Source organism: Sinohyriopsis cumingii, chromosome 12 (assembly GCF_028554795.1).
Source record: "Sinohyriopsis cumingii isolate HCF-2022 chromosome 12, ASM2855479v2, whole genome shotgun sequence".
NCBI classification, from domain to species: domain Eukaryota; kingdom Metazoa; phylum Mollusca; class Bivalvia; order Unionida; family Unionidae; genus Sinohyriopsis; species Sinohyriopsis cumingii.
Genome location: NC_142972.1, coordinates 20,584,113 through 20,609,332, shown reverse-complemented (window position 1 = coordinate 20,609,332; position 25,220 = coordinate 20,584,113). Strand labels below are relative to the sequence as shown.

At 36.7% G+C, this 25,220-nt stretch overlaps 1 protein-coding gene and 2 pseudogenes across 2 annotated transcripts in view; 1 reads left to right on the top strand and 2 right to left on the bottom strand.

Moving 5' to 3' along the window:
- LOC149786067 (uncharacterized) overlaps positions 1 to 25,220 on the top strand; it is a 52,047-nt gene that overhangs the window by 5,204 nt on the left and 21,623 nt on the right. Inside the window, exons 2-3 of one of the 2 annotated variants that reach the window (XM_089976359.1) lie at positions 3,893 to 3,973; positions 15,385 to 15,648. In XM_089976359.1, the coding sequence (XP_089832485.1) occupies positions 3,934 to 3,973; positions 15,385 to 15,648 (304 nt within the window). In that variant the 5' untranslated portion in view covers positions 3,893 to 3,933. Of the gene's footprint in view, positions 1 to 3,892; positions 3,974 to 15,384; positions 16,216 to 25,220 lie in introns of both variants that reach the window. The other variant, XM_089976357.1, reaches the window with a different exon arrangement.
- On the bottom strand, positions 19,606 to 21,535 carry LOC149786069 (zinc finger protein 862-like; annotated as a pseudogene).
- LOC149786068 (uncharacterized) lies at positions 22,668 to 24,941 on the bottom strand (annotated as a pseudogene).

The window sequence follows — 25,220 nt, the reverse complement described above, 5'->3', positions numbered from 1 at the left end:
GGAACCATGTGAAAGTCGATATTTCATAATGTTGAAAAGAATTCAATAAATAGGGATACATTTTTTGGTATTTTTTTGCTTAAAAATGGGATCCATGCTTGACCCCACATTATAAGTGGGTTTACAAGTTATCAGGGTGCGAGTTGTCGAGGGAGTGGTGTATATAGAATACACTTTTTATGCCCAAATTATGTTTTTTGCCACTTACAATAGTAATAATTATGCTTACACCTCTCTGGGAATTGGGGGAGGGGTTATCACAGGGGTGGGCAAACTATGGCCCGCAGGTCGCATGCGGCCCACCAAGGGTTTACATGCGGCCTAGGAACAAGTCATCATTCACACTGACTCTGTTTATGTTACTCTGTTTATCAAATAAATGTGCTTCTTTTGAAGTTTAAGTTTTCAAATATTAATAACATATTAACAACTGAAAATTAATTAGATGTTATTTAGAAAAACCTTTTGTTTTTGCTGTTTCAAATATTAATTATTTTACTTAATGAACTATGCGGCCTGTGACAAGGTGTAAATTTATGTATGCGGCACTTGCACTGGAAAGTTTGCCCACCTATGGGTTATCAGCAAGAAATCTGAATTACTCGTGCTATGTCAGTTGCCCGGTACTTGGTGAAGGAGAATATTGGTTCTCTAAAATTTGGTTTACTTCTGGATTTTGTTGACTTTCTGGGATGTTGTTGTTGGCATCATGTGATTGGTAGGAAATGCAATATGTTCATGAAGGGTTTCTGTAGAGGAAGTTCAAGACACTGTTTTAAGATTGGCCAGAGGAGTGACTATTTACAGTCCATGATTTGGTTCAGTAATGGTTAGTGTGTTGATAAAATACTTTTATCAGAAAACACAAGACCTTTATTTGAGTTTTATGTGTTATATTATAATAAAAAAGAAGACATGATATACTTTTAATGTACTTATTATACCTGCTCTTTTTTCAATTCATGGACGTTTTCTTAACACCATACTGGAAGGCCCCTTTTTTTTAATACAGATTTTGTGGGGGCAGGTACTCAGATTTATCAAATCCTAGATGCTGTTGTTGTTGTTGTTGTGGGGTTTAACGCCATTTTTCAGCACGATGGGCTATACATGGCGGCCAGTATTAATGGTGGAGGAAGAACCCGGAAAACCCCGGAAAGAACCACCGACCCACGAGAAGCTACTGGCAAGCTTTCTCACATGCCCACATTGGCTGAATCTTAGACTTGAACCGCCGCAGACAGAGGTGAGATGGCAGTGATCCGTAACGAAGAGCGCTTTAGACCACTCGGCCACTCGGGGCCCCAAATCCTAGATGCAGTCCAGTGAATGCAACTGTTATAGTCAGAAAACCACATCCAGTAAAACCTGTTATGAGAGACTGCCCCTTCTGCTAACAAAAAATGGTCTCAAGACAGGTGGTCTCTTGCAACGGTTTTTTACAAAAAGACCAGTTTCTAAGTCCAGTTTGAGAACAATTTAAAGAAAAATAACCACAATCACTGTACATATATTCTATTCTTTATTAATAGTTCTTAGTAAAATATTTTATGCATTCCATCTGAAAACAGTTCCATAGCAATAAGGATATACTTCTGTCATTAAACATGAACTCATATTTACATGTGAAGATCACATGTGTATGTATTAGCATATGAAATGGTTTTGATTTCCTCCTTTTCCTTTATAACACCCTAAATTTGTTTTTCTGATGTTTAAACCGCTTTTTTGCGAGTGCTCTGCTCTTTTTCACTTCTTTCTGGGAGATATTTTTGAAAATTTGGACTCCTGTCAATCCTGTTTGAAGAACTCCACAGTACTGTTTAAGGGGTCATGTTACCAGGTGAAGTGGGCAACACTAAGTTGCCTAGAAAATGAAAACTTCGCTTTATTCTGTTAGGAAGGTGAAAACGATTTTGCCTTGTTATCTTTTAGATGTACATGGGGTGACCATAGCTTTTGAGGTTATCCCTCACCTTTGCCAAGATTTCGTAGTTATGTGTTGTAGCTCAAGGCAAAGTGTAGGCATCAAGCTATGAAATAGCTGGTATTTATATAAATTGCGTCAATAAACAAATTCTTGCACATTCGTCGGCATGTGTTTTGATAGCTCATTTACTATTAATCCTTTCTGTGAACTGAATAAGGAAAATATTCAGTTTATAGAAAGCAAAGTCCAAATATTATTTTATTGAAGATTTAGCATAAAAATGCAATGCTGTGTTGTGGAATTTGAGAAGCACTGTAAGGTCAGAGTTGTTTAAACTCATTTTCATGAAAATCTGGAGAGAGAAAAGCAGCGAAACGAATACTGTTTAACCAATGCCTGATGTTGCAACATGTATGTAGACAAGTAATAAAACCATAAATTTGCAATCCTATCAGTGGACTGTTGTTGCGAAGCGAGAATAACATGGAAAAAAAACTTTCTAAAAATAGATGCACTCACATGTTGGCTGTTTCAGTTTGGTTGGAAAGAAGGTTTTAGTTCATTCATATGCAGACTTGTAATGCTTCACTGTTATCTATGAATAGTTTCAGTAATGTTTTATCAGCAACAAAGAAATTGGGATAAACAATATGGTGTGAAGACGTTTGCATTTGCTTTGATGTACATGTTACAGGGGTTGTTTCGAACTTGTTTACAAATTTTTCAACTACCATTTTATAATGAACTTTCATAAAGTAAAATAAAAATGAATTCTTGTTTAAGGGTGGTTGACGAAGCATTTTTGCTAGCTTGCAATTACAATACTATAATCTAACTACTCCTATCAGTTAAAATTCATCACACTGTATAGTTTATGCAGTGCACTTTTAAAGTCATAATGCCAAAATACAATGCATATGAATATGATAATTTTATAATGTACAAAATATGTTTATAATATACATTCAGTCAGGCCCAGCCCTAGGGCAAGGTGAATGAGGCAACTGCCTTGGGCCCCATGCTTTTAGGAAATCAACTCCGCAGTGCAAGTTATTTGCTTGGGGCCCCACTCATCGCTTACTGTCATGGGCCCTGCATGCTGCCTTGGGCCCAGCACATCCTAGAGCCGGGCCTGCTTTCAGCGATTTGAAAATAAAATATTGCTTAAAACCAGTGATAAATGCAGACATGCATACTGAGAAATACAGGGCATAATTCAAATAAGAAAACAAAAAAAGAAACATATTACATATCTTGCTTTTCTTCTGCTTGTCCCTGTTCTTACTTCATCTAGTTCTGTCTTAAAGGAGAAGTCACTTCTCCCTAAAACACAAGTATAGCTTGAACCCTGCTTTTTGTTGGGAAGTAAGGCAGACACCACCACCATCATAAAACAGCAGATATTTATTGATGCCATTTTATTCAGTTGATTAATTTGAATGATTGATATAGACACTAATGATAATAATGCCAGTGCATCATACATGATGTTCAGCCATATGTTGATTTGCAATTCCTTATTATACATCTAAAGAACAAGTCTGTACTAATTGTGTTCTTGGAGATTTTTCATTTCATTTGTACTTTCATGTGATAGTTAAACATTCAGTGCTGTTTGAAACCTTAAGGAACTGTCTGTTGTGCTTGGTGGCCAGAATTTCTTTATGCTGGTCCATAGTCAATCCCAGCTTCTTTCGAATTGTCTTTGTTAATTTAATATTAGATGTCATATTTAATAATTATAATCTCTTGGTGGTTTTTATGGGACTAAAAAAAGAAGCCTAAGACCAGATTTCCAAACAGTGGCAAACTGGATATCTGCCTGAATTTTTGGTGGTGAGACCATTGTTTTAAATTAAGAACCTACATGGTATAATGTTATATTATAATTGTTTTGGGATGGAAATCAGCTTTATAACAATTTGATGTAACTATTGTAATGATTATTCTTTCCTCTTGTAGCAGAGGGCACCTAGCTTGAAGACGCAGTTTTGTGTATCAAGATGATGCGGAATTTGTTTGGGAAGATGTTTTCCTTTCTAGGTTTGTATACATAAACATGTGACCAAATTGCTCTAAGTTATTAAAATGCACCATGAATACTTCTATAATGGAAGACAACAGATCAAAACAAAAGAAACAATTTAAGCACATTTTTGTGAAACCGATTCCATCTTGGGTCACCTAATGGCAAAAGAAGAAAATGTTAATGACCTCTATCGAGATTGAATGATTGATCACTGTTTTTTGAAACTGTTTATTATTATTGGTAGTAGTTGTTGTGAATCTTCTTAATTGTCCATGATCAGAAAGTATGTCGCTTATTCTCTGCATGACAAACAGGAAGTATTGGCAGAGAGTAACTGTGGTTCTAACTTTAATGAAAAATAAGAATTTCAGTTGTATCTGCTGTGGATGATCAAGATAGGCTCCATTGCCTTGTTTGGGCAAATAGGTTTTATTTGGCATCCTCTAAAGGTACAAGGAAGAGTGTGAATTGTTAAACCCACAACATCCAACCTATCAGCTGATTCTTTCTTCCTCCTTAGGGTTCCACTTATTATTTCAGTGACCACCATTTCCAGATTGGTCATCCTCATTATCCATCAACATTGAGAGGGACCTCTCTCTCTCCGTAGAATTAAAGTCCATGGTGTTAGGGCTATTGCAGACCCTCCAACCCTTACAATTTTACTGTAAGTCATACAGAAATGGCCCTTAAAATATGGACTAAAAACAAAGATCACGGAAATACAGTGGTGGTAAAATCTAGAAGTGTTTTCCAGCTTTACAATAGCTGTTTATGATATTTTATTACACCTTACTGAAAACTGGTCGAACTTACACAAAAAAAAATCAAGTGCCTTGCTGATATGGTCTCATCAGGGTTGGCAGGTCTGAAGATGTTATTTCTTAGAATTTTCTAAAATTGTTGTCCAACAGACAATACAATTTCAGGACAAAATGGACATTGAGACTCATGAAAAGTGTTTAAAGTCAGTATTGAAGAATTAAAAATGAATATTCATGTGGAAAAACATTGGAAGGTTGACAGTTACATGTGTTGGACATCATGTGTTGATTTGACTATTTCTCATGGTGGGAAAGATGATTGCTGTCGCCAAGAGAAATTTAAATTGTTTAAAGGATTACATGAAGTTGCAAGATTGCATGAAGTTGTGAGTTGGCAAGAAGTTGTGAGATAGCAAGAAGTCATTGAGCTCTGTAGGGTTTGGAACTGCATTTGATGGAGGTAATTGAGGTCCAAGTATACTTTGACTTTTTGACTGTTAAATTATGTTTTTCATCTTGACTATAGTAGTATACCTTTCCATCGATAACTTGCACACAACGGGGTCCACAAACACAGCACTATAAGCGTGGCACGAGTTACCAAGGGACCTTCAAAAATTGAGGGAAAAAATCGCTTTGATATCGAGAAAACCATTGGTGGGAGTGGTGTTAGGGAACTGGGCTGTTGAATGGCTGAATCCTCATTTTGCAATCATGTCGATAATAATTTTTAATAACACGCTTTTTCTAATGAAGTTGTTTGTTCTGTTTAAATAACATTTATTTTCATAATGTCCAACATATGAAAGATTGTTCCAACTGGTTTCAACAACCATCACGTGTACACGAATAATCTGTGTATTATGTCACTGCTTTGTATTTTCTTGATGAGTCTGGTTCCCGTAGTGGTGTTTAATAGTATCTTGCCAAATCGGGTGTCCACATTGCAGGGAACTAGACTAACTGTTGATACATTACCAAACAAGATTCCTTTTTTACAAGAACATGTGACATTAAATTTGTGAGACAGTCGTCTACATCGAAACTCAATTTTTGTATTGTTCAGTTAGTACAATATTGATGTTTTCATTGGAAGTAATAATGAAACTTCTTATCATCCTTGAGGATATCTCTAAGTGCCAGTTCTAGAATACTCGCTTGCCCACAATGGTCCGTATTCGTGAAATCAAGCTCTTTATTTTACAAAGTATTCATTTTACTTGGCTGCCTTGTTATCTTTGATGACAGTTATGAAAGAGTCTGTTAATTTAAGGTAGTTAATGTTACATACACAATAACATTTATAAGTGTTCTATTTACCAATTGAAGTGAGTTCACCCAACATACGACCGGGACCGCTAGATTTTTAAGTTTGTAGGATTTTTGTGCCTTTTAACTTTTCTTTTTTTCCACCGCCTTTATTTGATTCAGAAGACATAATTAACGTGATAATACAAAGGATGCCAGCATTTAATTCAGTGCAACAATACAAAAAATGCTTCTGCAAGTCAGTTATCAAAACATGGTCGGCACTTAATTAGGTTCTCAGAGAACGCTCATAACATCAGTTACAAGACTAACTAAAACGCAAAACAGATTCCCAGATGGGGGTCAAGAGTTCATCCTTCTGAAAAGAATAGAAGTTTGTTTACTATGACCTTGACTCAACTTAATGATTCTTACTCTGAGAGGGGCCCCGAGTGGCCGAGTGGTCTAAAGCGCTCTCCATTACAGATCACTGCCATCTCACCTGTCTGCATGGGTTCGAGTCTCGGATTCAGCCAATATGGGTATGTGAGAAAGCTTGCCAGTAGCTTCTCGTGGGTCGGTGGTTCTTTCCAGGATTTTCCCAGGTTCTTCCTCCACCATTAATACTGGCTGCCTTGTATAGCCTATCATGTGCTGAAAAATGGCATTAAACCCTACAACAACAACAACAACAACAACTTACTCTGAGAAAGAATTAAAAAAATAAAAGAGTTGTTTACCAAAGCTGTCACTGATTTTAAGGTCAGCGACAAGATACAATGTTTCTTTTATTAGGTATTGACATCAATGAAATAAATTTTAAAAAATCAATCAAGTCAAACAAAATTGAACTTAATTCTGAAAAATATCAAATCCAGTAAACTATATTACATTACAATAACATGTGATGGAATAAAAAAAATATTTTTAAACAAACACAAACAATTAATTTAAATATACATAACACTTACCTTCATAAAAGAAAAAGAAAGATTTATATAATAAAGCTTTCTTTTTTACCATAGGTTAATTATACATGTGGTTTATTAAAAAAATATAAGAAAAAGATCTTATGAATGATGCAAAGTATACATGAAATAATATATTTCTTTTCTATACATGGAAAAGAGCATCTGCCATTAAATTGTCTTTCCCTTGATGTGTTTGATGTCAATATTATATTCCTGTAACAACAAACTCAATCTTAGCAATCTCTGATTTGTATTTTTCATCTTGGCAATGAAAGTAAGGGGATTGTGATCATTAAACACAATAATCGGAGGAGCTGAACGAATGTAAACTTCAAAGTGTTGTAATGCCAGTATCAAAGCAAAACATTCCTTCTCAGTTGTACAGTAAATTCTCTGGTATTTTTTTAATTTCTTAGAAAATTAGCACACTGGATGATCAACACCATTATTATCTTCATGAATCAATACTGCTCCAACCCCAACATCACTTATATCAAGAGACATTTTAAATGAATGGCTGAAATTTGGAGCTGTAAGAACTGGTGCATTCTTAAGTATGACTTTTAACTTTTCAAAAGCCTCCTGGCATTTTTCAATCCAATGAAACTTGGTTGGTTTTCTTACTCAATAAATTTGTTGTGGGTTCAGCACACCTAAAAATTGCATCAGTTGCTTTTAACTGAGGCACAGGGAATTCATGGATAGCCTTGACCTTAGTATCTATAGGTTTAACTTGTCTATGTCCCATGATACGTCCTAGAAATGTTACACTAGCATGGCAAAAATCACTTTTGGATAAATAAATTGTCAAATGTGCATCAGTGTCTCTGTCAGAGAATTTCTGAATTGTCGCTAAATGTTCTTTCCAGGTGTCGTTGTAGATGATGACATCATCAATGTAAGCATCACAGTTATCTAGTCCATATATAATCATATTCATTAAATGTTGAAAATTGTCGAACCCTTAATCCCAAACAACATCACTTTATATTGAAAAAGTCCATATGGAGTCACTCACGCTGAAATTTCCTGTGCTCTGTCAGTAGAATTTGCCAAAATCCTTTGAGAAGGTCAGATTTGGTGACATATTTTGCATTTCCAGTTTTATCAATGCATTTATCGATTCTTGGTAATGGAAATTAATCTGTTTTAGTCACACTGTTCACCTTTCTATAATCAGTGCACATGCGGAATGTTTTATCTGGTTACGGAACAAGTATACCTGGTGAACACCAGTCACTTTTACACGGCTCTATGAAATCATTTTCCAGCAAATACAGAATTTCTTTTTTCAAGTATTCCTGTTTGAGAGGGTTCGTCCTGTATTGGTGTTGTTTCACATGTGTTGAATTTACAATTTCAGCATCATGGAAGATTTTGTTCTTGTATGATCATCTGGAAATAAGTACTCATATTCAAGTAACAACTGTTTAAGTTCATTCCTTTCTTGATGTTGCAATTGTGAAAGTTTCTGGTCCAGATTATTCATTATTTCAGAATTCCAAAGATTTGTTACTCCAAAATCATTAGTCTGATTGCATTCATTTGCTTAAATCCTCACTGAGTGGGACAGGTACAACTAAATTAATTGCATGATTAACCTGGCTATCTCTCTCTCAACAAACTCCTTTAACATATTTATGTGGCAAAATTGTTTTTGTTTTTGCCTCCCAGGAGTATTTATGATATAATTTATATCATTTACTTTCTTTCAACTGTGTAAGGACCATAATACTTGGCCTGAAGAGGATTTTGTAGTATGGGTGACAGCCAGAACTCTATCACCAGGCTGAAAACTCCTTTCCCTTGCATTTTTATCATACATTAATTTCATTTTTGACAGTGTGAGTAGAGTGCAGATTAGCTCTTGCAACCTCACAAGCATTTGACAACTTATACTTAAAATTAGAAACATAATCAAGAAGATCGATTTCAGTATTTTAATTAGAAAGAAGGTTCTCTTTTAATAACTTCAATGGTCCATGCACAGTATGTCCAAAAACTAGTTCAAAGGGACTTAATCCTAAAGATTCTTGAACTGGTTCCCTAACAAAAAACAAAAGTAAATTAATGCCTTCATCCCAATCTTTACCTGCGTCGAAACAATGTGACTGAATCATATTTGTTAAAATTTGATGAAAACTATCTAAAGCCTCTTGGCTCTTGGGATCATATGCATTAGATTTGAATTGTTGAATGCCTAATTTGTACATAACTTGCTGGAAAATTCCAGACATAAAATTTGACCTTTGATCAGATTGGACAGATTTGGGAAGGCCAAATTGAGTAAAAAAAAACTTTATCAAAGCTTTTACTGTGGTTTTAGTTTTAATATTCCTCAAAGGAATTGCCTCTGGGAATCTCGTTGAAGCATACATTATGGTCAACAAATATTGGTTACCTGACTTGGTCTTAGGTAAGGGACCATCACGATCTACCATTATTCTGCTAAATGGTTCGGCAAAAGCAGGAATAGGTTGCAGATGAGCCTTATGTGTCTTCTAATTTGGGTTTTCCTACCATTTGACAAGTATGACAAGATCTGCAGTATTTGCGAACATCACTTTTAATTTTTGGCCAATATAAGTGATTCACGATTTTGTGCTAAATCTTATAAATCCCTAAATGACCAGCCAAAGGAGTTTCATGGGCCAGACTAAGTATTTCCTGCCTGTACAATTTTGAGCTACAATTTGATAGTTCACTGAGCACTTGTCACAGCAGGTACCTCAGGAGATCCCCATTTTCTCATAAGAGTCCTATTTTTAATAACAGACAGGTATTTTAATTGCTTCAATTTCACTAATGGTCCTTTGAAACAAACAGGAGATCTTAGGATCTTTTTCCTGTTCGGCGACAAGTGATTGTCATTTGTCACCCTGATTAAAAATAAAGAGAATGAGTAGTTAAAAGAGGATCACTGATTAGTACCCATTGATTGATCCAAACAAGGAGTGAAAGTGACCTTGTCAAAAGTCTGACCAATACATTTGTCAGTTAAAGGAATACTTTCCTGATCAACATCATTGTCAAGAGCTTTCTTTGCCATAGCTCTAGTAACTGCATAAGCTGGGTATAAATCAGGGAATTCTTTTTCAATATGATCGACTTTCTGATCCAAACAAGGCTTGTCAGTAACAAATGGATTAATCACAACCTTATCTTCAGCTAGGTTGTTGCCTAATAAATGAATGCCCTCAACGGATAAAGCAAGTACTGTTCAACTGTCATGGGTTCTGAGGCTAAATCTGATGACAAATTTACACAATGGAGAGGAACTTTAACAAAGCCACACTCTATTCCCTGAATAAGAACACTTTCATTAGAAGAAGTCAAACAGAACTGAACTTAATTCTGAAAAAATCAAGTCCAGTAAACAATGTTACATTACAGTAACATGTGATGGAATAAAAAATATTTAAAAACTAACAGACAAACAATTAATTTGAATATACATAACAGTAATTAGACTGGGATCATATCCTTGTAAAGGCTGTTATACAAAAGATGTCATTTTTGCCTGGCTTATCTTTTGGGATGCTAAATTCCAGAACAGAGAGAACCCAGAATCAGTCTGACTGTTGTGTGATTAGCTAATGCAAAATACAGTACTTCATATATACTTGTAATGCTAAGTCATGTGGGGGCCCCGAGTGGTCTAAAGCGCTCTCCGTTACAGATCACTGCCATCTCACCTCTGTCTGCATGGGTTTGAGTCTTGGATTCAGCCAATATGGGTATGTGAGAAAGCTTGCCAGTAGCTTCTCATGGGTCAGTGGTTCTTTCCGGGGTTTTCCCGGGTTCTTCCTCCACCATTAATACTGGCTGCCATGTATAGCCTATCGTGTGCTGAAAAATTGCGTTAAACCCTACAACAACAACTAAGTCATGTGTGTTTACCTCTTGGGAAATTGCCATGATATCTGGGTTCCAATTCATTTTTCTGCAGACTATTCAAATTTTCCATTTTAATTGATTGAATATCAAGTTTGTGCATTGTTTGATTGTAAAATTAGCTTTTGTAGTAGATTATGGGACTTTCTTGCACATTCCTCCAGCAGTGTTCTTTATTGTTCTTCTCTTTCCCATACCTGGTGCTTGGATAAGTAATTCCTCATGTAGTACTGTATATATTTGCATGTAAGCCCATTCTCATGTAAGCCAAATACCCTGCCCACCAACTGAATCGGTAAAACTTTAAAAAGTACATGACCCACACGTAAGCCGACCCTTAAATCCAGTCACATTGAAAAACTTATTTCAGTATAGGATGTTGCGGGGGTTAAGGGTAAGCATGTGATCTTGTCTTTGGCAATCTGCAGTAACAATAGATGCTGGTAGTCAGTGAGAAAACTTATGGGTTTAGTTTAGTCCTTTAAATAAGCTGACCTCCCTTCTTCAGTCTTTTATTTTTTTTCTTAAATTATTTGGCTGATATATAAGGTTAGATGGTAGTGCCAAAATTTTATATAGTTCTTGCATCTGTGGTACTTTTTTATTTTCTTTGCCTTATATTAAGTATCACTACCTTTTTATCAGTTTTCGAATGGTTTAATAGCATGATGCATAGGCCACATCTAAATCCAGTTTGGGCACCCTCCTGTATTCCTCCATTATTCCAAGTGAGTTGCTTTTTGGGATTGTTCACACAAAACCCCCAAATTCTTCTGAGAAAACTTCAAAATGCCGATAAAATTTGGAAATTTATTTTCAAGATGCTGAACGATTTTACAATTAATATTTATCCACATGTATGCCCCTTACTCCTATGAACATTGTCTGCCTATCATACTTCTTTTGAAAGCTGTAAACTTGTACAAAGCAAAGCATGTGACCTATGAATGGTAAACAGATTGCCTGGGTTACCTATAATTAGTGCTCATTTGGCTTCATCATACATGTGCTTCTACTGGAGGTAGGACCAAATACTGTTTAGGTATTTATATGCATCACAGAATCCAGCCACAATCTGCAGCAGATGTGGAGACCAACAAAAATGCGAGGGAATGCCATTTTCTACCAGAAGCTCTATGAGTGACAAGAAGTATTTCCTTCCCCCAGAATAGTGTGCAAGGGTACTTCCACTATACCCTATTGCAGGATGTGGATGTACCTATAGGAGGGACCATTCTCACAGAATGCCTATTGCCATGGGTTGTCCCACCACTCCCCCCGATGAGTTGTATGATGAGGATATGCCCCCCCCCCCCTTTTTTTTTTGTTGTTTTTAATATAAAAGAGTGAATGAGGCTTACCTCCCCTTCTCCTTTGGTTTGTGTCCCAGACATTCAGTAATTGAGGACAATAAAATCCTCCCCAGTTTGGACAGACTTAGGGACTTCATTACAACCAAATCTCCTTTTACTCATTCATCCCTGGTGAGGAGCTTTAACAAAAGTTTTCAAGATGCCTTGAAGTCTCAAGGTAACATAATATGTTGCCTTGAAGTCTCAAGGTAACATAATATGTTGTCTTTTATCCTCTCTCTGCTACAACTGCTGGTTTCAGCATCCAGCTACAAGGTTCACTCTCCTGCTTGGCCTATAAACACCTTCCTTGAATGTTGGGGTTTTGCAAGGGGATTTCAATAAGGACCTGGGTTCACCTTCCAGTCAAGATGCTGAATGTTCAGGAGATTAAAGAATGTACACTAGCAACCATTTACTTGGATGTTGATCTTTGTTCGGAATCCTCCAACTAAAACTTTTGAGGCATGCTTTATCATTATTGAGGGATTTTGCTGGACAAGTCTGATATCGTACTGGATCACAAGTAAAAACCTTAGGTCTTCTCAGTTAGAGGCAGAGACTCTTTTCAGAGGTCTCATTCCCTCTGGCATCTTAGGACCTGAGAAACCAACTGCACCAGTCTCTTACTCATCCTGACTGCCTCTCAGAGTCTTTCTTGGAGTTCTTTGAAAGGATGTCACCTCAAAAATCCAGGGATCAGTACTAATTCAGACATCCTTCTCAGCTGAAATTAATTAGATGAAGCATTTTGAAGGGTAATGGAGGGAAACTTGTACACTCACCCCCTTTTCCTAAGGGAAGGAGGGGGGTAGGCCCTAGGTACTCGATCCCTCTCCAGCCATGCATCTATTAATGAGTAGAACCTAGTGTGTGGACATATATCCATCTATTAATGAGTACATGTATGGCCATACATCCATCTGTTAATGAGTACATGTGTGACCATAATGAGTACATCCATATGTGTGTTGACATACATCCATCTATTAATGAGTACATCTTTGTTTATGGCCATACATCCATTTGGCCATACATCCATCTATTAATGAGTACATGCGTGGCCATACATCCATCTATTAATGAGTACATCCTTGTGTGTGGCCATATACCTATTAACTCAGTAGCCCCTGGAGCCGTTTTTCCATGGCAGGAGGTAGTAACCTACTGCCAAGCTTTGTAGCATCAGGGTTATGTATGATACGCTAAAGTGGGTGGTATTATAGAAAGGTAGACAGATTTAGCTCTAAAATGATACCAAATAATCTGGATGTTTTAGTTGCACTACAAAATACAGGGAAAACCCTAATTTTTTGGATCTGATTTTGTGTCCGGATTTTAGACTTTTTGGCCATGGATCTAAGGCAAACCAGTCTGAACTGCACACAGACAGGTGAACCTTTGCATAAAGTAGGATACAGTGGACATTTGGAATAAAGAGTGGTCTTGATATGAAAACTTTTACCCTTCTGCTCATGCACAAGCAAAATAGCCAATGGAAAATTATTTTTCTTACACAAATAGCCATTAGGCTAATGGAAAATCTATTGGAAGTCGATGTATTAGGATGTATTCAAAAATAGCCCCCAAAATGTGTTTCCTATTCGCATTTCAGGCGAAAACAACCAAAAAATTCCTCCATTGGTTAATGAGTTAATGGGTGCATTTTGATGACATCACCAAATTTGAATATTCCTTGTGTATTTAATCAATTGTGTATAAACATTGCACATAAATTACATATTTAGTCATTCCTTGACAATTTGTAAAAAAAAAAATCACAAATCTTTGTTAATGAGTATGGCCTTGTGTTTGGCCTTACATCCATCTATTGATGAGTATATCCTTGTGTGTGGCCATACATCCATCTATTAATGAGTACCGGTACATCCTTGTGTGTGGCCATACATCCATCTATAATGAGTACCGGTACATTCTTGTGTGTGGCCATACATCCATCTATTAATGAGTACATCCTTGTGTGTGGCCATACATCCATCTATTAATGAGTACATCCTTGTGTGTGGCCATACATCCATCTATTAATGAGTACATCCTTGTGTGTGGCCATACATCCATCTATAATGAGTACCGGTACATCCTTGTGTGTGGCCATACATCCATCTATTAATGAGTGCGTCCTTGTGTGTGGCCATACATCCATCTATTAATGAGTATGTCCTTGTGTGTGGCCATACATCCATCTATTAATGAGTACATCCTTGTGTGTGGCCATACATCCATCTGTTAATGAGTATAACCTTGTGTGTGGCCATACATCCATCTATAATGAGTACCAGTACATCCTTGTGTGTGGCCATACATCCATTTATTAATGAGTATGTCTTTGTGTGTGGCCATACATCAATCTGGTAATGAGTACATCCATGGGTGTGGCCTTACAGCAATCTGTCCAACATTGCATCCTTGGGTGTGGCCATAGATCCATCTGTCCAACAATGCATCCTTGGGTGTGGCCATACATCCATCTGTTAATGAGTACATCCTTGGGTGTGTCCATACATCCATCTCTTAATAAGTACATCATTGGGTGTGCCCATACATCCATCTGTCCATCAGTGCATACCTGGGTGTGTCCATGCATCCAACTGTCCATCAGTGCATCTTTTTGCATGGCCATATAAATCCATCCATCCAACTGTCAGTCTCTCTCATCTTGTAACTGGAACTACATTTACTCAGATTGAGTTATGTAACCTTTTACTTTTACCATGTTTCTCTCTCTCATCTTGTAACTAGAACTACATTTACTCAGATTGAGTTATGTAACGTTTTACTTTTACCATGTTTCAGGAGAATGATAAGAAGAAAATGATTTATATTTGTTAATACAAGGTGTGAAGAGGACAGGGGAATCTGGTGGAAGTTGAAGTTCATGACTTTATTGATAATATGGAACTTAAATTTAATGTCATCACCTCTATTTCAAGAGAATGAAAAGATAATAACTAAGGTTACAGACTTAATTACAGATTATGAGTTCAACCCAATGGTTGGGGTGGAGGTGGGATGAGAGATGGTGGATGGAAGTTAAAGACAAGTTAAAGTGTTACTATTTGTAATGGTTTTTCCATACTTGGGTACTTAATTTTGTAATAATCTTTTTCCCAGATTCAAAAAGACAGCAGGTTTTGACTTGTTTACATTAATCAGGGTTCATACTTTTAATTTCTAGGAAAACGAGAAGAGACAGAAAACCAGTCTGAAGCAGAACCAAGCCAGTCTGCTCTTGAGTCATTGATGTCCATGGCAACTGCAGAAGCTAATGTCAACAACTCGGCTACTGTTGGTGATGATGCCACTATCATTGAACCTACATCTCCCAATACGCCAGACTGGGAAAATGTTCAGATGGATTTTGCTTCCAAACCTTCTACAAGTGAAGTCCAGTTTAGTGATGAATCCCAGCCTTTGATGGAAGCACAAGGAAAAATCATTGGTAAACAAATTAAAGAAGCACAACAGAATAACTTGGAGTCTGCTGATATAGGCATTCCTCCAAATGAATTTCTGCAGCAGAATCTAGACATGTGGGAAGAAATTGCACCTAATTTTGTAATACAGCAAGATATCAATAGTTCTGGGAAAACCTCACATCATGATAAAAGTGGCAGTGTTAATATCCTTGAGCACAGTTTTGTGCATCAGTCTGAAATAAATAGCCAAGAGGTGATTCCAGCTCATGATTTTCTGCAGTTAACTGTTGGTGGTCAGAGTTCCTTTAGTGAAGGTGTGAAAGTAAATCTAGATGAATCAAATAATGATTCTGAAATTCAGCCTCAGGATTTTTATATGTCGATTGCCGATAAAATTGAAACTCTTTATGACCCACACGGTAATCAGGAGGCAGGTAGTGAAATTGGGGTCCATGCCTTCATACAGCCAAATATACTGCAGCAAGATTGTATGGAAAATGCAGAAATTCCACCTCCAATTTGGGCAGTGCTGGGGCAGGAAACCAGTGTTGCTACAACAACTGCTTTTGCAAACGATGCCACACACAAAGGTACTTTCATGGCTTATGTACACTGGAATGCTTGAGACTGCATGAATGTTCTGTACACAAAATCTGATACACAAGTTTATCAAGTTTTATTTTGCTGCAAATAAACTAGAATTACTGATTGTCAGAGATTGAAAGTTAGGCTTTACTGCCAAGAACTTTAAGTCAACCCTTTTCATTTGCATTTTGGTGATACTGACATCTCAGGATTTGTTGAACTTTGTTCTAACTCTGCTTGCACTCTGGTTTGCATTTGTTGCTTTATTTGCAATTACTGTTTCGCATTTTTGCATAGTCTGGCTTTTTGACATGTGGCATATAATGACAAAAAGTTATTCAGTCCTTGGTATTGAATGTTATACCTGAATAAATGTTTGCTTTTTTTTTTAAATTTATTTTTAAAAATCCTTTTTCTAAGCATTTAGGATGTACATATGCTTTTAAATGAACTGATCATGTTAAAAGAAGAAAAAAAATGTACACGGTTTATTACGTTGAAAGATTAGCCTTGATTTATAACCTTCAAACTCAAATTCATCCCTAGTACTCAAACATTTGAACACGGTAAATGATGTAAGATCCCTATAAAATCACTTTCTTATGAATGCACTTGAACATTGGAATAAGTGAAGGCTGTTCATTTGAACTTGCCAGGAGGGCTTGTACACCAAATATCCAAACAATAATAAAGGAGAACACACTAAAGGTGTCTACGTTTATTTACAGATGGCTTGCTATAGCCTCAGTATGACACTGTTTAGTTGGCATTATTCTTACCCTGGCAGTTTACATGCCCTGGTGAACTTTGTGTTGTTAGTAGCAGCTGGCTAAAAAAAATATACAGGCCACAATGGTTCAGTGACCTACTTTACCTGTTCGTAGATGAGCACAGGAGATTACCACAACAGCTCATAGGTTCTCCATCCTCATGCTTTGACTGATCTCAAAGTGATCAATTCACCTTGAGCAGATTTTAAGTTAGGTTGTCAAATTCATTGCCCAGGCTAGGAGACAGTCTACTTCCAAGGTTTACAATGCAAAATAGAGACTCTTGCACGATTGGTGCAGTGGGTAATGCATTGATTCATGCTGTCCCCAATGAACAGAGTTGCATCTGTTCTTGTCTTCTTTTTCAAGGAAAGAGAACATTCAGTTTATACTGTTAAGGCACAGATAGCACATCCATTTCTAACAATCAAGTTCTCTAGCTGTTCCATCATTGTAATCTCACATATCTTCGAATTTGCCACCCAGCTATATGAATGATTAAGCATTGACCTCTATGATCAAGATGGATTTCTTGTACCAGTTAGGGTTTTAAGGTTTTATTTGGTTGTTCTTAAGGGACAAGGAAGGGTCAGCATCTCTTCATACCTCTCAAGGGATCCCTGATATTTCCAGGTGAATTGTCCTTAAAGCTGTACCCATTAATCGGCCATACTCATAATCAGGCCGATTATTGGAACAATCAGTATAATCAATATCGGCAGAAATAATCTGTGCCAATGTAAGCCAATTTCCAAAATATAAATTTAATCATAACATTCATCTTGACATGGCATTATAGTGGAAATTAAGGAATAAACATTTGATTTGGGGGTTAATTGAAAGACAGTATATTTTAAAAAGTAACTACTTTTTAACACACCTGCTGTAAACTATCGCTGATTGTCTTCTCACAATAAATTATCAATACCATGCATGCACTCATCCCAATCACAGCAGCCAACCAGCCAATGGGGCCTCGTGTGGCTGTTGAACTTCCAGCATATACATTACAGGGATGGTCCTGGCTTTTAAAAAGTTGTTGCCAAAAAAAATTGTCAATCTGTATATTTTGTTGCCAATTTTCAGAAAATGTCGCCAGAATAAGTAGTGAATATTTTTCCAGGACTATTAATGTAAAAGGTAGTGAAAATTCAAAACTATGGGATAGTTATTACTTTATTGACAACAAGCAATACAGCCATAATATTACAAAATAAATCATCACATGACTGTTTTGCACTACTTCCGTGGTCTTTGCATTGCGAATCACCATTAGTGAATATGTCTAACTGTTGTCACCTGAAATAAATACATTATCAAATGTAAATTATCTACTTTCCTACAGTCTCTCTTTTTTTAATAGAAACATCAGGTATTAAGCAAAACAATATTATATTTATTTTCCAAGAAACTTTATTTAGATAATGACAATTTAATAGTAAAACCCTTTGATTGTACTTTGCAATGTAAGATAAGTGACGTATAATGCTACCGTTGATTTCACGCATTCAGGAATTAAACCCCCCCCCCCTTATGGTTAGCTTCACAAAGTACATCTCCGTCAACCAGCAGTTCAGAAATTTATTTTTGCCATGCTTTACATGCTTTGCTTGTTAGTGAATTACTTCCTAAATCCCAGGAATGATCACTGAATGGTGTAGATTTTTTCTCAACAAGCAAATTATGATCTTCATTCCCACCAGTGAAACTTGAACAAGTCAACTTGACCTGGCATTACTGTACCGTATATATAAGCAGTGATCAATCTACAGTTTTATCCCTAAGAGTCCCAGGACTCGCATATATTCAAACAATGAGTCCCGCTCAAATGTAATGAGTATAATGATTCTGCTAATAAATGGCAAACACATTGAGATACATTAATTTTCTTTATTTATAATACAGAATTATTGCAAATAGGTCTTTGGACGCCTCTACAAAAGTCGCATTGAAGCGACTTTTGACGTTTCTACAAAAGTCCCATAGAAGCGCCTTTTGACGTCCGCTGTAAACATCAGCCATTTTAAGCCGGTTTTCGTAGCGCCACCTTCGAGGAAAACCCCTTATTAGATACTACATTCATTTCTGTGAATGACAATTACGTCAGATCACGTGGTCACTGTTTATGTACTGGTCGATATCTGCTATTTAAAGTAACTGGGTCGTAATCTCCACTCTCCAAAATGGCGGTCGCGGATTTCATTCAGTACTTACGAAGTTTTCATGATTAGAATCACAACTATGAAAGATTCAATAACCTAGGTAAAGGCTCTGATATTGATATAGGCTGCAATTAGTTTTTATAAATTATCAAATTTAGATGACTTAGTGATGTAGACACAGATGAAAAACTTGTAAATTTCGAGTATGAGAAATGGCAGCTCTACGGTTGGTCACACGGCCTCACTGACATGACGGTGAACGAATTCTCTCCAGATTTTAAAGCACATAACAAATTCTTCCGTGATAAATAATTACACAGCTATAACAATCGGACTTTACTCTTAAATTGTTCCACATGTAATAGATGTGTACCAAAAATGTAAAATGGTTAAAATTGCTGTTAAACGTAACATACACTACATTGCTTAATAGTTCACAGGCAAGCTATGCATATGCGGTCGACTAGGTAACCTGTGTTCTGTGTATACCGAGCTGCACTTTGTCACTATGCTCTATGAGGTAAAGGGTTAAATACCACAGTTTACACATCACATCTTGTGGGTACTTCTCAGCCAGAACTACTTTCTTAAGGAAAGTCCACTCTATTTTTGCCTTAACAGAGACAATAACAGGTTCTGATGTTTTTTCTCAATACTTTTGCCACTTTCCCATTGTACAGTTTTTGCTTCTCCATAATATTTACACAGTCTGTCAATCTCTTCATCTCCGTATGTATCCACTTATGTTTTTGACATCATGCTGATCAGTTGCATAGCAAAAATACCAAAGCTTGTAAGTAGGTCATCTGCTGGAAATCTAGACTGAAGGTTCTCAACTAATGAGTCAGTGAAGAGTTTAGTGATTTTCTCCAGGATGAAGTTGTTCTTTGTGATCTGATGATGCTTCTTAAATGTATTGCCCTTCAGGTCGTCCTGGAGCTTTTGCATGTATGGAGTTTCAAAGCTACATACCTTCTGCAGATCAGCAATACACTCATCAGTTTTCACCTTCACAAGGGCCACGTCCACATTTTCTTTCTGGAAGAACTGGCTGAGAATGGTTACAGGTGCCATTGCATCCATCATCATGTATGTTGTAGAAATAAAACTTTCAGTAGCTATCTTTTTCTTCATCCTCCAGCTTTGTGATCCGTGTGACTGGCTTCAGCCAAGTAGGTAAACAAGCTATCAAGAGTTCTACATACAGCAGTCAGGGCACCAAAGTAAGACAGCCACCTCACTGAATGGAGCTCCTTATATATGAGACATGGATCATCTAAAACCTCATGTATGGCATGTAGTCGAGCCTCGCGTTGATTACTTCCCTTAAAATAGCAGAAAAGATCAGTCAGTACTTGCTGATGCTTTTTTAACGATTCTATTTTCTCTGCTGCCTGGGAGGTACACAGTGCCAACCTGTGGGCAACATGGTGAACATTATGCATATGAGGATTTTCCCTTCTCAGTATTGCAGCTGCTCCTTTTTCCTTGCACGTCATAGCAGATGCTCCATCTGACCCCAGACTCATTCTTTTTGCTATTGGAACACCCTTTTCTGACATTTCTTCCGTAATGGATGCAGTGATTCCTTTCCCAGTGGCATCTAAGCATTCAACATTGCACACATAATGACACTCTGGAATAAAGTCTTCATTCAATGTCTGAGCATACATGACCAGCCTTTTCCTGTTGGAAATATCAGTGCTCTCATCTGCAAGTAATGTTACCACAGGAGTTTTCTTAATTTTAACCATTAAAGCATTGTTAGCAAACTCTGCTAATGACTCCAGAAGCTCACTGGCAGTCACTGAAGATTCATAATTGATGTTACTCTTTCGGAGAATGTCAAGATCTTGAATTCCCAATTGATGTAAAAGATTCACAAAAGACTTAAATTTGTTCAATGGGATGTCTTCATCTGCCATCCATTTAACAACCTTCAGTGAGGCAGCTATAGTTTTGTCTTGATCTGACATGAGCTTTGCACTACATTTTTCAAAGTTATTTCATAACTCTGGGGCTATTAGACATAATTTGTGGTCAGCAAGATCGGCATGTCTGGTTAATGTTGAATTTTGAAATTTTCTGTTCCTAGCAATCTTGTTCATACCATTTACCTTTTTATTGTCTTTGCATATCTCACAATACATAAAGTCCTCATTTTTATTTGCACAGCCATTGTCATATAGTAACCATGAGTACATTTTTAAACACTTCGGCTGAAACTTTCGAACTTTTGGTAATTTATGCATTACGCTAGAGGCTGAGCACACGTTTGCATCCTGAACATCAAATGAAGAAACCAAATGATGCTGATCAGTGGAATTTGAATCATGAAACAAAATATCCAATGTCCATTGCTTAGGGTCAATTTTCATCATCTTTGGTGGCATTTTAACCGGGAACATGAGGGGAACTGATGACATCCCATAATAGTATACTGTTAAGGAGTGAGTATCACATGACCGCTGCATAGATAATATTTGCCTAGTAAAAAGAAAGTCCTGTTAAACAAAAATCACAGTAAGCACGTTGTTGTTCCATTAAAATTTCTTGCATCCAAAGGAATGCACATATGAACAACTAATGAGTCCCAACCATTTTTTTGTGCATGCTGGACATGGGACGCAGGGGTAGATTAATCACTGTATAAGCATTGATTACCATCATTAAATTAAAAGAAGGAATGAAGAAACATATCACAGAGCATATGTGCCCCCAAAAAACTAATTCGGAATAAATATGTTATTTAGTAAAGAGTTTTATTTGCATATATGACTTAACAATAAGAAATAAGGTGGGATATAAAATGTAGGAAATAGTTATCACATGTATGGTAGCTTGAGACCACATTTAAACTGTTAACATAAATCCAGACCTATTTTAGGCATTTTTAGTTATAACAAAAATAGAGCATGGTTTACTTGTCAGTCAAATGCTAGTGGTTTCACTAACTGTAGAACTAGCAACCCCAGTCAAAGTTACAAAGTCTTCATATTTGCATTTTAATGACTGATTCTTATAGAACTCATTCAGACCTTTTAAGAACAGTTTTAGTTTTTGAAATATTTTGATTAATTCAGAAGTTATGACTATTTGAATCATGGTAAAAAATTGTCTTTTCAGTGAATTTTTGCCTTCTTTAAATGCATGTTTAATTCATTTAAGTCGCGGACATGACACATTTAATAAAATAAGTATTTCCATCATAACTTTTGATCTAAAAAAGATATCTCCATGAAACTTGGCAGTCTTATTGCATTTTTTTCTGTACAATTCAGATATATACAGTAAATTAAACTATGTCCACTAGATTTTTCAGTGTAGGGAAGAAAACAAAGGGTTAAAATCTTTATTTATTCTTCTACCAGACAATTCAGACACTGGGCAACATATTTCGTAACAAGTCATTTAATTCAGAAGAAAACATTGGCATACACTGTAAACAGTTCATCAAATTTTCTATGCTCTGAGAATGCCCACTGATGTCCAGAATTTAGATATTCTGGAAGCCTTCCAGTCACTATGACAAATTCAGGCTTAACTTCCTGAACATCGTCTCTGCTGGGCCATATAAAAACTCCCGCTTTCCTACATGGTGCCATGAATTTAACTATCAAATTATTATTATTGTTGCTTTTAATTTCATGAACACATCCAGGGTACCAAGCATCCTGGTATGCTACGATATCATAATCACTTTCCTTAAGCTGGTCTAGAACAGGCAACCACTGACTGTATTGAGTTCATCTATTTCACTTTCATAGAGTTCATCATTGTCATTCGGATTTCGTTTTCCCTTCTTTGGTGGCAGTTCACTCATTTGGTCCAATATTTCATTGCACACACGTCTCTGGTGTTCTTTATGTTTAAGACGCAAGTCTTTTCCACCATGGCGTGCACTCTTCTACAATTACTCTTTTTCTGTGGGAGTCATACTGTCATACCACTCTTTCATTCTGAGACTGTTTCTCTTGAGTAGTTGAATGGAGGAGTGGTGGTACAAGGAGGCATTTGGTCTATGCTTCTGACTGCTATCAAGGTCTCCAAAGTGGTGTTCACAGCCATGATTGGTCACTTGCGCGAACCATGTCCTATCATTGTCTTTGGATCTGCTGCTTCACTGTACTGCCCACCAGGCAAGAAATCAGAGAGTTGTTTTTGAATAGTTCCTACCATTGACTTACACATAGAAGTAATAACTTAAGTAATTTTCTGTCAATCTTGATAGATTTTGTCACTTCATACAAGCGTTGCTCAATTGCAATGTCACACATCTCTCCCAACCAATGTTCATCACTTTCAGTCAGTCTGGGTTTCTCCGCACAGTCTTTTAAATACTTCAGCAAGTTTTGAATGTATATATACAATTCTAAGTATGGCACTTTTCCCAATGTAATGAGTTCCCAGTATGGGCCAGTTACTCTAACATACATAAGCCCTAGGGCTAACAACATAGTCACAAAATGGCCAGAGTTTAAATCTGCATCTACAGATAGAATTTTTTTGTTGGTGCATGTACAGTTTTGATGACTGTCTGGAAATCCAGGCGATGTACCAGAATCTCAGCCGCTGTTTGCAATAAACTATTGCTCCTATTGTCGCGATAGTTCCCAACTGTCGACTTGATTCCTGGAATAAAATAATTGTATCTTTAAATAAAAAGTGAACTGAAGTAAAAAAAAATAAAAGACTGAAAAGCAGTTATACCAATTATTCCCAGCATGTCAATTTTCGATGTTGCATTTACCCAAAAATTGCAAAATATAGAATAGTCAATATTAAAATGACTGAATTAGAAGAAAAAAAAGTTAATATGCACTGCAACTCCAAGTTCAAGTTTTTGGTATGATTAAGCATAATATGGTCACAGTGGACTGTGGATTATAGTTTAAAATGAAAACTTTTCTCCAACTCTGATTAAACAATATACCTTTTTCAGTACAGTAGGCTTCCCATCGATCACACAGGTGGTCACCAGCTGGCCCAAAAGTGTCTGATGTCATATGGACAACTTGCTCAATGATGGTACCCACCTTGGACCAGAATTTAAAAATCGGCAGGCTGTCTCGTCCTAATGGACCACACTGGTCTACCAAAGATTTTTCCAGTACTTTAATGTTATCACATGTATATCTATGAAAACCCAACAAGACATGGGCCATACAAAGAAAGTTTTTAACAGACTGTTTGTCAATGTCATTCTCACAACTTCTTAACATTTCATCCCTCCTCTCATTTAAAAGTTTGTCAGCCAGCTTCTCATTACTAGCATGATCACTCATTGTGACTGCAAGCTTAGCAAGGGAATTAACAATAAAATCCTCATTAGGTTGTTTTCTGAATGATTTGGTTCATATGTCAGCTATTTCAATGAGGTTTTTTTTTTGTAATGTCTGTGATGATTTTGGCTGTTTCTCTTGAAACGTGGGTAAATCCCAGACTGGCAATCTCACCTTTGTCTAGTGTTACTGCTGTGTCGATTATTTTCTGTTTATGCCTGGTAGTCCCATCCCGATTAAGACCCCAATTTTTCGCAATGAAATGTCCTTCGTCTATGATTGTTTGCACCGTTGTACTATTTGGTAACTCCTTTTTGTCAAACTTTTTTCCAAAAAGTATTTCTGATACAACTTCAGTGACAGGTGTCACTTTCTCCGTGGCAACTTCCAGACCTGCCAGCTGCATTACACACAACTTTAGTTTATCACTGTAAGTTCCATCTGTATGTTTTGTTTTGATTTGACTTTCATTCATTTCCTGTAAGTGTTCAATTTTATCCTGTAACTCACACACCATTAGGTCTTTTTCTGATAACTTATGAGTCAATGTAGCTAGTTTCACATTTTTGTCTCTTTTTTTTTTATGTCATATTTTTCATTGTGTTACCATATTTCATTTCAGATATAGACTGTTTATTGTTCAATAGAGACACTTTGCTTCTGAGCTTACTGTTTGATTTTTGAGCAGTTACTTTTTGAGACTTTCCATTGTCCATTTTTTTGGTGAGCAGTTGATGCTGCTCTTGAAGTTCCTCAAGGTCTTTTCTTAACAATTCTATTTCCTCAGTGTGTTTGC